The sequence below is a fragment of the Microcaecilia unicolor genome, chromosome 9 (genome assembly GCF_901765095.1).
Source record: "Microcaecilia unicolor chromosome 9, aMicUni1.1, whole genome shotgun sequence".
In the NCBI taxonomy this organism is placed as follows: Eukaryota; Metazoa; Chordata; class Amphibia; order Gymnophiona; family Siphonopidae; genus Microcaecilia; species Microcaecilia unicolor.
Window position 1 is genome coordinate 28,225,345 of NC_044039.1, and position 15,909 is coordinate 28,241,253.

Sequence of the window (15,909 nt, forward strand, 5' to 3'; positions counted from 1 at the left end):
CAGATGGTTGACCAACTGCATCAGCGGGAAACCGCTCTCGACAAGCTCTCCCACCGGGCGCCTTCAGCATCCGCCCCCACGGGCGGGCGTTTTTCCCGGGCCCGGCAGGCTGCACCCTATTCTTTTGCAAAGCGTAGGTACAACCAGCCGGCCCGAAGGCCTCGTCAGGCACAGGGACAGCCCCAGCGCGCTCGTTCTCGTCAACAGCGTGCGCCTAAGCAGCCCCCTGCGCCTCCACAGCAAAAGCCGGGGACGGGCTTTTGACTGGATCCATGGGAACATAGCCGCCCTACAAGTGTCCGTACCGGACGACCTGCCGGTAGGAGGGAGGTTAAAATTCTTTCACCAAAGGTGGCCTCTCATAACCTCCGACCAGTGGGTTCTCCAAATAGTGCGGTGCGGATACGCCCTGAATTTGGCCTCCCTGCCTCCAAATTGTCCTCCGGGAGCTCAGTCTTTCAGCTCCCATCACAAGCAGGTACTTGCAGAGGAACTCTCCGCCCTTCTCAGCGCCAATGCGGTCGAGCCCGTACCACCCGGGCAGGAAGGGCAGGGATTCTATTCCAGGTACTTCCTTGTGGAAAAGAAAACAGGGGGGATGCGTCCCATCCTAGACCTGAGAGGCCTGAACAAATTCCTGGTCAAAGAAAAGTTCAGGATGCTTTCCTTGGGCACCCTTCTGCCAATGATTCAGAAAAACGATTGGCTATGTTCCCTGGATTTAAAGGACGCATACACTCACATCCCGATACTGCCAGCTCACAGACAGTATCTCAGATTCCGCCTGGGCGCACGGCACTTTCAGTATTGTGTGCTGCCCTTTGGGCTCGCCTCTGCCCCACGAGTGTTTACAAAGTGCCTCGTGGTGGTAGCGGCCTACCTACGCAAGCTGGGAGTGCACGTGTTCCCATATCTCGACGATTGGCTGGTCAAGAACACCTCGGAGGCAGGAGCCCTCCGGTCCATGCAGTGCACTATTCAACTTCTGGAGCTGCTGGGGTTTGTGATAAATTACCCAAAGTCCCATCTCCAGCCAACTCAGTCCCTGGAATTCATAGGAGCGCTGCTGAATTCCCAGACGGCTCAGGCCTACCTTCCCGAAGCGAGGGCCACCAATCTCTTGGCCCTGGCTTCGCAGACCAGAGCGTCTCAGCAGATCACAGCTCGGCAGATGTTGAGACTTCTGGGTCATATGGCCTCCACAGTTCATGTGACTCCCATGGCTCGTCTTCACATGAGATCTGCTCAATGGACCCTAGCTTCCCAGTGGTTCCAAGCCACCGGGAATCTAGAAGATGTCATCCGCCTCTCCACCAGTTGCCGCACTTCACTGCTCTGGTGGACCATCCGGACCAATTTGACCCTGGGACGTCCATTCCAAATTCCGCAGCCCACGAAAGTGCTGACGACGGATGCATCTCGCCTGGGGTGGGGAGCCCATGTCGATGGGCTTCACACCCAGGGTCTGTGGTCCCTCCAGGAAAAGGATCTGCAGATCAACCTCCTGGAGCTCCGAGCGATCTGGAACGCACTGAAGGCTTTCAGAGATCGGCTGTCCTGCCAAATTATCCAAATTCGGACAGACAATCAGGTTGCAATGTATTACGTCAACAAGCAGGGGGGCACCGGATCTCGCCCCCTGTGCCAGGAGGCCATCGGGATGTGGCGTTGGGCGTGTCGGTTCGGCATGCTCCTCCAAGCCACGTACCTGGCAGGCGTAAACAACAGTCTGGCCGACAGACTGAGCAGAGTCATGCAACCGCACGAGTGGTCGCTCCATGCCAGAGTGGTACGCAAGATCTTCCGAGCGTGGGGCACCCCCTCGGTGGACCTTTTCGCCTCTCAGACCAACCACAAGCTGCCTCTGTTCTGTTCCAGACTTCAGGCACACGGCAGGCTAGCGTCGGATGCCTTTCTCCTCCATTGGGGGACCGGCCTCCTGTATGCTTATCCTCCCATACCTTTGGTGGGGAAGACCTTACTGAAGCTCAAGCAAGACCGCGGCACCATGATTCTGATCGCGCCCTTTTGGGCCCGTCAGATCTGGTTCCCTCTTCTTCTGGAGTTGTCCTCCAAAGAACCGTGGAGATTGGAGTGTTTTCCGACTCTCATTTCGCAGAACGACGGAGCGTTGCTGCACCCCAACCTTCAGTCTCTGGCTCTCACGGCCTGGATGTTGAGGGCGTAGACTTCACTGCGTTGGGTCTGTCTGAGGGTGTCTCCCGGGTCCTGCTTGCCTCTAGGAAGGATTCCACTAAAAAGAGTTACTTTTTCAAGTGGAGGAGGTTTGTCGTGTGGTGTGAGAGCATGGCCCTAGAACTTCGTTCTTGCCCTGCACAGAACCTGCTTGAATACCTTCTGCACTTATCAGAGTCTGGCCTCAAGACCAACTCAGTAAGGAATCACCTTAGTGCGATTAGTGCTTACCATTATCGTGTGGAAGGTAAAGCCATCTCTGGAGAGCCTTTAGTAGTTCGATTCATGAGAGGCTTGCTTTTGTCAAAGCCCCCTATCAAGCCTCCTACAGTGTCATGGGATCTCAACGTCGTCCTCACCCAGCTGATGAAACCTCCTTTTGAGCCACTGAATACCTGCCATCTGAAGTACTTGACCTGGAAGGTCATTTTCTTGGTGGCAGTTACTTCAGCTCGTAGGGTCAGTGAGCTTCAAGCCCTGGTAGCTCATGCTCCATATACCAAATTTCATCACAACAGAGTAGTGCTCCGCACCCACCCAAAGTTCCTGCCGAAGGTGGTGTCGGAGTTCCATCTTAACCAGTCAATTGTCTTGCCAACATTCTTCCCCAGGCCGCATACCCGCCCTGCTGAACGTCAGTTGCACACATTGGACTGCAAGAGAGCATTGGCCTTCTACTTGGAGCGGACACAGCCCAACAGACAGTCCGCCCAATTGTTTATTTCTTTCGACCCTAACAGGCTAGGGGTCACTGTCGGGAAACGCACCATCTCCAATTGGCTAGCAGATTGCATTTCCTTCACTTACGCCCAGGCTGGGCTGACTCTTGAGGGTCATGTCACGGCTCATAGTGTCAGAGCCATGGCAGCGTCGGTGGCCCACTTGAAGTCAGCCACTATTGAAGAGATCTGCAAGGCTGCGACGTGGTCATCTGTCCACACATTCACATCTCATTACTGCCTCCAGCAGGATACCCGACGCGACAGTCGGTTCGGGCAGTCGGTGCTGCAGAATCTGTTTGGGGTGTAAATCCAACTCCACCCTCCAGGACCCGAATTTATTCTGGTCAGGCTGCACTCTCAGTTAGTTGTTCTTCGTAGGTCAATCTCTGTTATACCCTCGCCGTTGCGAGGTTCCATTGACCTGGGTTCTTGTTTTGAGTGAGCCTGAGAGCTAGGGATACCCCAGTCGTGAGAACAAGCAGCCTGCTTGTCCTCGGAGAAAGGGTATGATACATACCTGTAGCAGTTGTTCTCCGAGGACAGCAGGCTGATTGTTCTCACCTACCCTCCCTCCTCCCCTTTGGAGTTGTGTGTTTCATCTTTTTGCTAGTCATTCAACTGGCGGGAGCGGTCGCGCACGGGCGGGAAGACGGCCGCGCATGCGCGGTGGGCGTGCCCTGCGTGCCGACCGTCCCGCGAAGCTTCTTTCCGGTTGGTGGGGGCTGCCGCGGACGTCACCCAGTCGTGAGAACAATCAGCCTGCTGTCCTCGGAGAACAACTGCTACAGGTATGTATCATACCCTATATCAAGTTACAGTAGCTTCCATGGTATTAAGTATTCAGATTGTTCTATTGGATTTGGTTGAATACATAAATCTTACATGTGTTTTGGGAAAGGGGTGTAGTTGTGTTCAGCTGACTATATCCTACTAGTAAAAAAGGCCCGTTTCTGACACAAATGAAACGGGCGCTAGCAAGGTTTTCCTCGGAGTGTGTGTGTGAGAGTGACTGTGCGAGAGAGAGAGAGTGACTGTGCGAGTGTGTGACAGAGAGAGAATGAGACTGGGTGCGAGTGTGTCTGTGAGAGAGTGTGTGTGTGTGTGAGAATGACAGTGTGTACGAGTGCGTATGTGAGACACAGTGAGAGAGAGAGTGTGTTTCACACAGATACAGTGTGCGTGTGAGAGAGAGAGTGTGTTTCACACACATACAGTGTGTGTGAGAGAGAGTGTCTTTCACACAGATACAGTGTGTGTGAGAGAGAGCGAGTGTGAGAGTATGTGTGCGATATATAGACTCTTTGTGAGACCGAGAGTGTATGAGACTGAGAGTTTGCAGAACCCCCTCCCACTTCTTCCCTTCCCGCTCTGCCTCTCCCCCCCTTCCAGTAATCCCCTCCCCCCATGTTGTTTCAGGACCCCCCTCCCACTCCCCACCTGTCTGGCCCTCCCCTTTGTAAGAGCTGTCTGCTTAAAAGTTTTTACCTCCTGCACGCAGGGACGCCGCTTCCGACAGCTTTTTCTTTCGCTTGTGTTTCAGCTGTTCCTATGGTCCCACCCTCCCTCAAGGGCGGGGCTGGTGGTTGGGAGGCAGGGATAGTGCTGGGCAGACTTATACGGTCTGTGCCAGAGCCAGTGGTGGGAGGCGGGGCTGGTGGTTGGGAGGCGGGGATAGTGCTGGGCAGACTTATACGGTCTGTGCCCGGAAGAGGACAGGTACAAATCAAAGTAGGGTATACACAAAAAGTAGCACAAATGAGTTATCTTGTTGGGCAGACTGGATGGACCGTGCAGGTCTTTTTCTGCCGTCATCTACTGTGTTACTATGTATATCTAATATGTGAAAGGTTTTCCATTTATATACAGGGTAAGTACATGCAACCTTAGAGCTGAATGGGTGTCTCTCTTATCTCTCATCATTTGTTTTTAATTTGTTGAATTTAAATCACTTATGTATCTTGCTCATCAACTTGATACCATTAGAAGGGACAGTTGGTCAATCCTAATACTATGAGCAATTTCTTTAATGGTTTTATCATCTTGTAAACCATTTTAGTGCATTGGAGAAGCACCAGACTAAGCAAGTCTGACCTGAGTGCCTAAAGTAACCTATGGAACTTTGTAAGTCTAAGTGCTTTGAAAATGAGCCCCATAGTATAAATGGAGTGTTCTCTCAATAATTAGTTTTATTACTGTGTGCCTGTTTTAAATGTAAAATAATGTTTTATTGTATTTAAAGGGACAAGATAATGAAATCACTTTATAAAAAAGGAGAGTTCTGAATATTTTCTGCAAAGAAACTGTGAAACATTCTTTTATTAGACAACCATAGAGATAGCTAAAGTAATTTGGGGTATCTTGAAGGCTTTAAAGATTAGTCTCACTAATTTACATTTGATGCACCAATCGGAAGCCACCGCAAAATGCATAAATAAAGTGTAGTGTGTGTCTGTCTGTGTGTGTGTATATAAGTTAAAAATCAGTGATATTTGATTGGTCACTTGCAACCAGCAAGGAGACTCTGGGTCAGAAGCTTGATATACTGAATAGAACCTCCATCTTACTTATGTTAAATTTTCTTAGGATCTAGGAGCCGGAATGAGTAAATTTTTATGTATTTATGCACATTTATAAATTGCCCATTTATAATATGCTCAAGGTGATACACAGCAGAATGTTTGTTCTACAGGTACAAGCAGGCCATATTCTCACATGTGGCTGACATCATCCACATTGTCTGGTGCAGAGCATTAAAAGCTAATATCACTTTAAGAGCACGCGCAATGTCCCCACCGTTCATACGTGAGTGCCTTCTCACCTTCTGCAAAAGTGCAGGACCAGAAGTCTGTTCTTATCCATTGTGAGGAGAGGACACACTTCTGCAACTCCTCACACCATCTGTTGTGTGACTACTTTTTCAGAATGACTAGTGCCTTCCCTAAGAAATTTTATTCTTTTTTGGTCCCTTTTTTTTTTTTTTTTTTTTTTACTTCCTTTATTGGTTTAGGTATTTTTTCTCCACTTTTAAGTTGTCTTATTTTTTCCGTGGTCTTTAGGCTTGAGCTCTGGTAGGGACTTGTTCCTCTTATTTTTTGGGGGTGCTTTGCCCCTTTTTTTCTGGTACCTTCAAGCTGTTTGATTTGGCCACGGCTGTTTTCCCTTCCATGTCATCAAGGGTTCCCAGTGACTTTAAGTGCTGTACCAGTGCAGTAGGACCATCTCTGGCAAAGATGCTCATTCAGTGTTTTGGGTCTGAACATACACCTTCCAGTTGTGCTCTTTGTCTTTGTATGAAGAAAAGAACCCAGGGTGGCCAGAGAGGCTCAGCAAGATAAACTTTTTGGAACCAGGTCTGAATTCTGGACATGGTCATCATTAGCATAGACATTGAGAGTTGCACCGGTATCAGGTGCATCGGTCCACATGGCTGCTAGGCCCGTCTCGGACAGTGGGAGTCTCCACCTGCCTAGATGCTGACTGCTGTACAGGGCCCCAGGATCGGTCAGCATCGGACCTGACCACAAGGTGACGTAAGGATTCAATGTCATCCTCTTCGGCACCGAGAACCGTCAGTGACCGGCATTGGACGAAGGCCAAGAAATATCGGAATCAATCCCCCTCGACGCATGGTGCTGGGACCTCTGAGGCACAGAGGGAATCTCCAGTCCCTGAGAAGCGTTGGCGCCAGGAGGACCGCTCCCCCTCCAAGAGGTGCCAATGCACAGGTCTTCATGCAGCCAGGACCCAGCATCCGTTTCGACCCCATCAGTTCAGCAGCCTGTCTCTGACCCGATGCCTCAGCCTTTTTCCGATGGCCTCTCTCAATGAGTACATCTGGGTCATGCTCCATGAGCACTTGGCGAGGCTTTTACAACAGAGTGCATCTGCATCTGGGGTGCTTGCATCTGCTGTGGCTCTTGCTGCTGCCCCACCAGGCCCTCAGCTTGTGGTGAGGTTTCTGATGCTGGTGCCACTTGTGGCTCCATTGTCGACAGCCGCCTGTGCTCGCACCCCCTAGACGTTAGTGGAGGAAGTTTCGCCAGTCAAGGGTGGAGCCGACACCCATCTTGAGGACATGATTCCTCCCTATCGAGGCAGGCTCGGTCTCGACCCTCCCATGAGGAGTTCTTTATCGACACTGATGAGGAGTGCTCATGGGAGTCTGATGAGTATCCACGGTACTTCTCAGAGAAGGTATCTCATCTGACCTCTGACTTCTCCCCTCCTGAGGAAAGAAGAAACTCTCCACCTGAGAGCCTTTCCGTCTCATCTGTTGTCAGGGAAGTGGTGATTGCTATTCCAATTCATTTAGAGACTGAGGACAAGCCCAGGGCTGAGATGTTCGAGGTCCTGAACTATGATTCCCCTCCTAGAGAGGCTGTGATGGTCCCACTTTACAAGGTCCTATAGGGCGTTCAGGTGAAGATCTAGGAGTCCCCTCTGTTGGTCCCTGTCTACTACTACTACTACTACTACTACTACTATTTAGCATTTCTATAGCGCTACAAGGCATACGCAGCGCTGCACAAACATAGAAGAAAGACAGTCCCTGCTCAAAGAGCTTACAATCTAATAGACAAAAAATAAAAAATAAGCAAATCAAATCAATTAATGTGAACGGGAAGGAAGAGAGGAGGGTAGGTGGAGGCGAGTGGTTACAAGTGGTTACGAGTCAAAGGCAATGTTAAAGAGGTGGGCTTTTAGTCTAGATTTAAAGGTGGTCAAGGATGGGGCAAGACGTAGGGGCTCAGGAAGTTTATTCCAGGCGTAGGGTGCAGCGAGACAGAAGGCGCGAAGTCTGGAGTTGGCAGTAGTGGAGAAGGGAACAGATAAGAAGGATTTATCCATGGAGCGGAGTGCACGGGAAGGGGTGTAGGGAAGGACGAGTGTGGAGAGATACTGGGGAGCAGCAGAGTGAATACATTTATAGGTTAGTAGAAGAAGTTTGAACAGGATGCGAAAACGGATAGGGAGCCAGTGAAGGGTCTTGAGGAGAGGGGTAGTATGAGTAAAGCGACCCTGGCGGAAGATGAGACGGGCAGCAGAGTTTTGAACCGACTGGAGAGGGGAGAGGTGACTAAGTGGGAGGCCAGCAAGAAGCAGATTGCAGTAGTCTAAACGAGAGGTGACAAGGGTGTGGATGAGGGTTTTGGTAGAGTGCTCGGAAAGAAAGGGGCGGATTTTACAGATGTCCTCCCTAAGAAGGTAGACACGATGTACCGGATCCAGAACTCCCCTGGGTTTGATAGGCCTCAGTTGCCTTATCACTCCTTAGTGGTGGAATTCGCACTCAAAAGAGCCAGGAGTTCTAGGGACTGTGCTTTGGTGCCCCCTGGCAGAGAAGCTAGAACCCTGGATTCTTTGGGGCAGAAGATGTATCGGGCCTCTATGCTCATCTCTCGTATTCAATCTTACCAGCTCTACATGAGCCTATACTTGTAGAACTTGATGCATGGTATGTCTGATTTGGCAGATTCTCTCCCACAGAAGCAGCAGCAGAAGGTGTGTAGAAAGTTCTTGGTTAGGGATGCCTATGGCACCTTTGACGTGGCATCCAGGATCTCTGTCCAGAGTATAGCAATGTGCAGGCTCTTGTGGCTATGTGTCTCTGACTTGGTCCCAGCAGTCCAGCAGAGGCAGGCGGATGCCACGTGCCAGGGAGATAACCTTTTTGAAGACAAGGTGGAGGAGGTCGCTGACCTCATCAAGAAACACACTGACATTATTGACACTTTCTCCCACTGGACGTTTTTGCAGCTTCCTCCTCATCCAGGAGGTTTTTGGGCAAGTCGAAGAGGGGTCTCTACTACTTTCTGAGATGTGGGTACACCTTCTTGCCAGCCTCAGCAGGCTCAGTCGCAGCGTGTACCCAAGGTCCAGCCTGCTACCCAGTCGAAGCCAAAGATGAGCTTTTGACTGGCTCCAGCAGAACACAGCTGCAGTAAAAGTGACCATCCCAGATGACCTGCCAGTTGGCGGGTGTCTGAATTTTTTCTAAAAAAGGTAGCACTTATAACCTCCAAATGGTGGGTTCTTCAAATAGTCCATCTCGGTTACGCCCTATATTGGTAATAGAGACCACCAAATTGCTCACCAAGCAGGTACTTGCAGAGGAACTCTGCACCCTTCTAAAGGCCCATGTGGTTTAGCCCATTCCACAAGGGGAAGAAATTCTATTCCAGGTGCTTCCTTTTGCTAAAGAAAACAGGGGGGATGTGTCCTATCCTAGACCCAAGGGCCATGAACAAATTCATGGTCTCTGGATTTGTTTACATTCACATCCCAATACGTTCTGTGACCTGAAAGTTATCTTCGACTTTGATAGGGGACACATCACTTTCAGTACCACATGTTGCCTTTTAGCCTCGTGTTGGCTCACCAAGTTTTCACCAAGTGTTTTGTAGTAGTCGCAGCATCGCTACGCAGACTAGGAGTCTATGTGTTCCCTTATCTGGACAATTGGCTGGTGAAGAGCATGTTGAAGGAAGATTCCTCAGGAGTCCATGCAGAGAACTATTCGAGTGTTAGAGCTACTAGGGTTCATTTTAAAATATCCCAAGTCCCATCTCCATCCCATTCAGCAATTGGAGTTCATTGGAGACCTGATAGACACACAGCAGGTGCAGGCTTTTCTCCTTGTGTTGAGGGTGGATACACTTGCCACTCTTTGCCAGTCAGGTCCGAGACAGCCAACAGGTCACAGCTCGGAAGATGTTGAAGTTGTTAGGCCACGTGGCCTTCACTGTCCATGTTATGCCAATGGCACATCTTCACATGAGAACTGCCCAGTGGACACTAGTTTCCCAGTGGTGTCTAGCCTCGGGGAACCTAATGGATGTTATCCGAGTGACACCAGAGTTGGTTCTGCTTTGGTGGACAATTCAATCCAGTTCAACTGTGGGACTTCCATTCCAAATTCCTCAGCCCCAGAAGGTTCTGAGGACAGATGCATCCCACTTGGGCTAGGGAGTTCATTTAGATGGGCTTCACACCCAGGGTGTGCTAACAGATTTACTGCTTAGCACACACTAAATATCATGCAGGCAATAGGAATATAATGGGCTGTATGGCATTTAGCTCACGCTAATAGTTGAGGGGGGGGGGGGGCTAAATCCATTAGCGCCTCTTAGTGGAAAGACCCCTTTGTGACTTGGTGCTAAAAGGTTTGAGGCTCGTGTAATTGTAGAAGTCATGACTTCTGGTATCATAAAGCTAAGCATAATCCTTCCTTTTGCCCTTCCTGCATGCACACAGACATAAAATATTAATGAAACTCTTTAAACACTAAGCTAGGAAGTCTCAAATGTCAGCATTCGATTTCAAGTGACATTTTTATGTTAAATCAAATTTTCATACCTATTTGTTAAATATAAACTGTAATATCACAACCAAACTGGGATTGAGAAATAAGAAAAAAGGAAATCTACAGACTTATGTACAGTGTATGTATAAAGTATGATATGAGTAAGTTAAATATATTGTTTTTATCTGATTTTCTTGACTAAAGTAATTTTTCTTTCTTTAGCTACCCAGTTGCCAGCAGGTTTAATAACTACAGATGGACAGCAACAGAATGTTATGGTTTATACGACATCATATCAACAGGTGCTGTTTCCTTTCATTACTTGCAGTATTATACACTGTAAAATACTACTGCAGTACCCCCTTTCTGAGCAAAATATGCATGATCATTTTGGTGGAATAGAGTTCCTTTGAACCTGTCAGTGCATTTTGTATTGAGAATTAGCTTCACGAGTCCTTTGTCTACTGAAAACATGGACAAGGCTGTTTTTTTGTTTTGTTTTTTTGTCAAGGCCCTCACAGATCTCATAATTTGTGAAATTGATCTCTTCCTATAAAACTATCAAACCTGCATGGAGGCGGGTGGCAAATTTAATTTACAACACTTCCATCATATTATTGGTTAAATTACACTGCAGTGTAAAGACCACAAGATAAAGTGAAGATTTCACCTGATAACACCTGGACTGAAACTAGAGACCTCAGCAAATCTGAATAAAACTCCAGAATAAAAATGAGTCTGGTCTATATAGTAGTGCTGCCCACTGCCATACGGGAGATCTGTTCATTTCCAAAGTCTAACCTTTGCTTCCTTAGTATCCCTCCAATTCAGATGCATGGGTGTACTACTACCAGCAGATGGAGATTGAGTACTACTGACTTGAAAGTGGTCCTATAAGTATCCTGTGCAGCATTTTTCAGTCTCCAGCAAATGCAGGAAAAAAAGTCCAGGAAGAGCTAGTGGAACTCAGCAGTCTAGGTATGGGCAGAGGGGCAATCAAAGGACCAGACGAGACTCAGAGGTCCCAATGAGGTTTTTGGGACCCATGCTCCAGTAGTGGCAGTAGGAGGTAACTTTTGCAGGTTCTGCTGGAGCTGGGTCCAGTTTATTTCAGACCAGTGGGCCCTGGAAGTCATTCATGATAGGTATGTGGCATGCTGGAGTTCTCTAGCCTCTGCGTCCCTGTTGCTTTCTGACAAAGGAGAGCATGGTCAGAGGCTGGATAGATATTTCAGAGACTGGTAGAACTTGAAGCGGAGATCCCTGTTCTGCCAAAGGAAGAAAGAAAGAACTGGAAGATATTCCATTTACTGTCCGTTTCCAAAGAAGGAAGGAACCTTCCAACCTATCCTGGATATCAAAATAGCAGGGCTTTAAGGGTACCCAGTTTTCATAAGGCAACTCTTCAGTTGGTTATAGTGGTGTTCCATCTCGGAGAGTTATTGACATTTCTAAATCTGACAGGAGCATATCTACAGATCCCAGTTTGTCTGAATGATCAATCATCTTTCGTTTTGTGGTTTTAGGGCAGCAGTTTTAGTTCTGTGCTTTTCTCTTTGGTCTTACAACTGCACCTCACACCTTTTTCCAAGGTCATTGTGGTGATGGCAGTCGTTTTTCACAGAGCGGGCATTTTGGTATATCCCTGTCTGGATGATTGGTTGATTTGGGTGAAATCATTTCAGGAAAGTGAGAGAGTCGCAAAGCATGTCAAGTTCCTTGGAGAAATTAGGTTGGGTGGTCAACTTGGTCAAGAGGAAATTGCAGTTTCTCTCAGATCATGTACCTGGGTTGTGGTTCAGCATGAAAGTGGGACAAATGTTTCTGAGAAAGGAGAGAGTGGCCAAGTTACAGACACAGGTTCAGGACCTTCTGAGGGGCCGGAGGCTAAAGCTTGGAATTAACTGTAGGAGCTGGGCTCTGGGGTAGCCAGGTTGGAGGTGGTACCTTTATGCTCAATGGTTGCAGTCCTCTTGGAGTTTTTACAGGATGGTTTGAATAAAGGCTTTGCTTTGGCCTCTTTTAAGGTACAGGTTTCTGCATGGCTTGTTTTTGTGATCTGGTTAAGGTTAAACCATTTGGCTTTCTATCAGGATGTTCATTTTTTTGAGAAGAGTTGTTTGAGGCCTTCAAGGTGCCCAACTCCTTGGGATTTAAGTTTGGCTTTATTGGCCTTAGTCCAGGCCCTCTTTAAGCCATGAAGAGTGACGGCGTTGAAGGATATGAGGAATACTATTTTCCTGGTGGCTATTTGCTCCGCTGGTATTATTTTAGAGTTACAGGCTTTATTCTGTAGAAAACCTGTTTTTTCCTTTTCAAAGGAAAGTAATGCTTTGTCACATACCATCCTTTTTTCGAAGGAGGTATCAGCCTTCCATGTGAACCAGTGTATTTTGCTTCTGGTCTTGGGGGACAGGATAGGGTGGGAAGAAGCAGAAGTGGTTGTGCTTTCTGGATGTTAGGAGAGCATTATGTGGTGATCTTCAATAAACAGAGGAGTTTCACCATTCGGACCATTTGTTCTGTTTGAGTACAGAGGAAAGGCGAAAATGCCTCAAAGTCTGTGTTAAAGCAGTGGATGAAGGAAGCCATTGCTTTAGCATATATCTTTTGGGATGAAAGGTTCTTAAAGAGTTGAAGGCTCATTCAGCTAGGAGTCGAGCAACTTCATGGGTGGCATGCAACTGATTCCTCCTCAAGATATTTTCAGGATGGCCATGTAGTTACTGCTACATTCCTTTTTATAAGGCACTTTCATTTAAACATTTAAGCATGCCAGGGTGCAGAATTCAGGGGGAGAGTATTGACTGCTTCCCACCCATAGGAGACACTGCTTTGGTACATCCCACGTGTCTGGATTGATCTGGAGGGATGCTCAGGAAGGAGAGATTAGATTTTACCTGCTAATTTTCTTTCCTTTAGTTGGCTCCAGGATACTAGACTCACAGGTAGTGAACACCTTAAATTAAAGAGGCAATGAGTAGGGGAGGTGTTTTTTGCCTCCTCTATGAGTAGAAGGGGAGGAGTTGCAATCTTATTTTGCAGATCACTCAGCTATCGTGCAGAGCTTATTTTTAAGGATGACAAGGGCCATTATCTACTGGTTACAAGATCAGGAAATCCACCTCTTAGTACTCTTATCGTCCCACCCACTTTGATAAACAATTCCACCCATCTTTACTGTACAAATTGCTCCCCTACCATCAACAAAATTTGATCATATGAGGGACACAAACCTAGTTATGGAAAGCGCACTAGATTGCTCGGGGTACTCTCCCAATGAGGGTGCTAGGGGGCCGGGTAAGGGAGTTCTCTCGTTCTTTGCTTCCAAACTAAATCTAGTGGACACATGGCGGCTCTCACCTAGGAGAGTGGGATTATATGCATGTTTCCAGGGCCCATGGCATGTTGTCTCTCTTAGATTTACATGCTCCTGCAACTCTCTTTTTTCCAATATGTGCTTGCGGCAGTTGTGGGCCCAGGGGGTGTGTCTGATCACTCTATTGTGTGGGTGGATCTGGAGTCCCCAGCTCAAGACAAACCCTCAGGGACCTGGTGCTTCCCTGCTTACTTAACAAAAGACCCAGATTTTCTCAAATACCTTTCTGACCACTAATGGTCAACACATAGATCAACCCTGTTTGTTTTGGGACACAGCCAAGGTAGTCATATGTGGCAAGGTAATAATTTTCACTAGCGCCATAATGCTAGGAGAGCTGCTACCATCCTGTAACTGGAAGCGCAGTTGTCTAAGGCCAAAAAGCAGTTCAGTTGATCTCCTACTTTAGAAACTAAAGATATATTCCACTCTAATTGCGTTAAATACCCTGATACACAAACACACAACTTGCTCCTTACTATATCATAAATTTTGTTTCTACCAAAATGGCAACAAATCTGTAAAGATGTTTTTCCATATAGTGAAGACCTGGGGAGGATCTAGGGCTATCCACACTGCAGGATCCAGCAGGAGGTTTCGTAGGTAATAACGAGCGCATAATCAAAAATTTCCTACATCACTTCATCTCTCTCTATGCTGCAAGGGCTCCAGCGTCTTCTAATGCCATGGTTGACTTCTTATGGGTCGTCTCTCTTCCCTCTTTGACACAGTCGCTCAGTAAACCACTCCAGGCCAAGGAGCTTCTCCATGCTATCAGATCTCTCTGGAATCACTTGGCCCTGGGGCCGTATGGCTTCTCGGGAGACTTCTATAAAAACTTTCAATTACAACAGTTGGGGCCTCTATTATCATATTTTTCAGCAGAGGTGGAAGCAAGTACCTTTCCATGCCAATATGGCATTAATTACACTCATCCCAAAACCTAACAAACCCTGAGACCAGACAGATTCATATAGACCTCTCTCCCTTGTAAATATTGATTTAAAACGTTTTGCCAAAATTTTGGCAGCCCGTCTGGGGGAGATAGTGCCTCAGCTGATGGAAGAGATGCAGGTGGGGGGTTTGTCCGAGCCCGCTAGTTGGTTATGAATGTTTGCAAGGTCCTCTTCATGATGACCCGCTGTCACCTTCAGTGGCCCTTGTGGTCAGCCTTGATGCAGAGAAAGCATTCAGTAAAGTTCACCGGCCTTCACTCTTTGAAGTGCTTTCTCAGTTTGGGTTCCAAGGCAGAATTCTTCAGGCCATTTGCTTTCTTTTTGTGGCGCAACTTCTTGTGAATGGCAGACATTCCTCTGTCTTTCCCATTGGTTGGGGCACAGGCAGGGGGTTCCTGCTCTCTCTTCTTTTGTTTATCTTTACCTGCTTTGTATCCTGAATAATGATGCAGGGATCTCAGGGGTGCACGTATTAGACTGTCAGATCAAGGGACTGGCTTTTGCGGATGACTTACTGGTAGTTTTGACCGAGCCACAGAAGTCCCTGCCTGCCCTCCTTCAGATGATCACCATTATGAGATGCTTTCGGGTTTCTCTCAACCTATCTAAGTCTAGGGCAATGCCACTCCCGAGAGGGGTACAAGATCATTGGCTGGGAGACTTTCCATTGCAGTGGGAAAACATGGCTCTTAGCTGTTTGGGTATTTTTTTTTTACCAGCAGACCTTACTAATTTGTATGCTTACAATATTAAGCCCTTGATAGCAGAGACTCGACTGAAATTGCAACTCAGGGGGGGGCCTATCCTCTATTACTACTACTACTACTATTTAGCATTTCTATAGCGCTACAAGGTATACGCAGCGCTGCACAAACATAGAAGAAAGACAGTCCCTGCTCAAAGAGCTTACAATCTAATAGACAAAAAATAAATAAAGTAAGCAAATCAAATCAATTAATGTGAACGGGAAGGAAGAGAGGAGGGTAGGTGGAGGCGAGTGGTTACGAGTCAAAAGCAATGTTAAAGAGGTGGGCTTTCAGTCTAGATTTAAAGGTGGCCAAGGATGGGGCAAGACGTAGGGGCTCAGGAAGTGAGACAGAAGGCGCGAAGTCTGGAGTCGGCAGTAGTGGAGAAGGGAACAGATAAGAAGGATTTATCCATGGAGCGGAGTGCACGGGAAGGGGTGTAAGGATGGACGAGTGTGGAGAGATACTGGGGAGCAGCAGAGTGAGTACATTTATAGGTTAGTAGAAGAAGTTTGAACAGGATGCGAAAACGGATAGGGAGCCAGCCTTTGGGTACATGTTCACGTTTTCAATATGATTTTGGCCCCTAAATGGCTATACACTTTTC

The 15,909-nt window shown here is 47.7% G+C and overlaps 1 protein-coding gene across 1 annotated transcript in view; it reads left to right on the plus strand.

Moving 5' to 3' along the window:
- NFYB (nuclear transcription factor Y subunit beta) overlaps positions 1 to 15,909 on the plus strand; it is a 57,432-nt gene that overhangs the window by 36,163 nt on the left and 5,360 nt on the right. Inside the window, exon 6 of the mRNA XM_030214952.1 lies at positions 10,444 to 10,523. Coding sequence (XP_030070812.1) covers positions 10,444 to 10,523 — 80 coding nt within the window. The remainder of the gene's footprint in view (positions 1 to 10,443; positions 10,524 to 15,909) is intronic.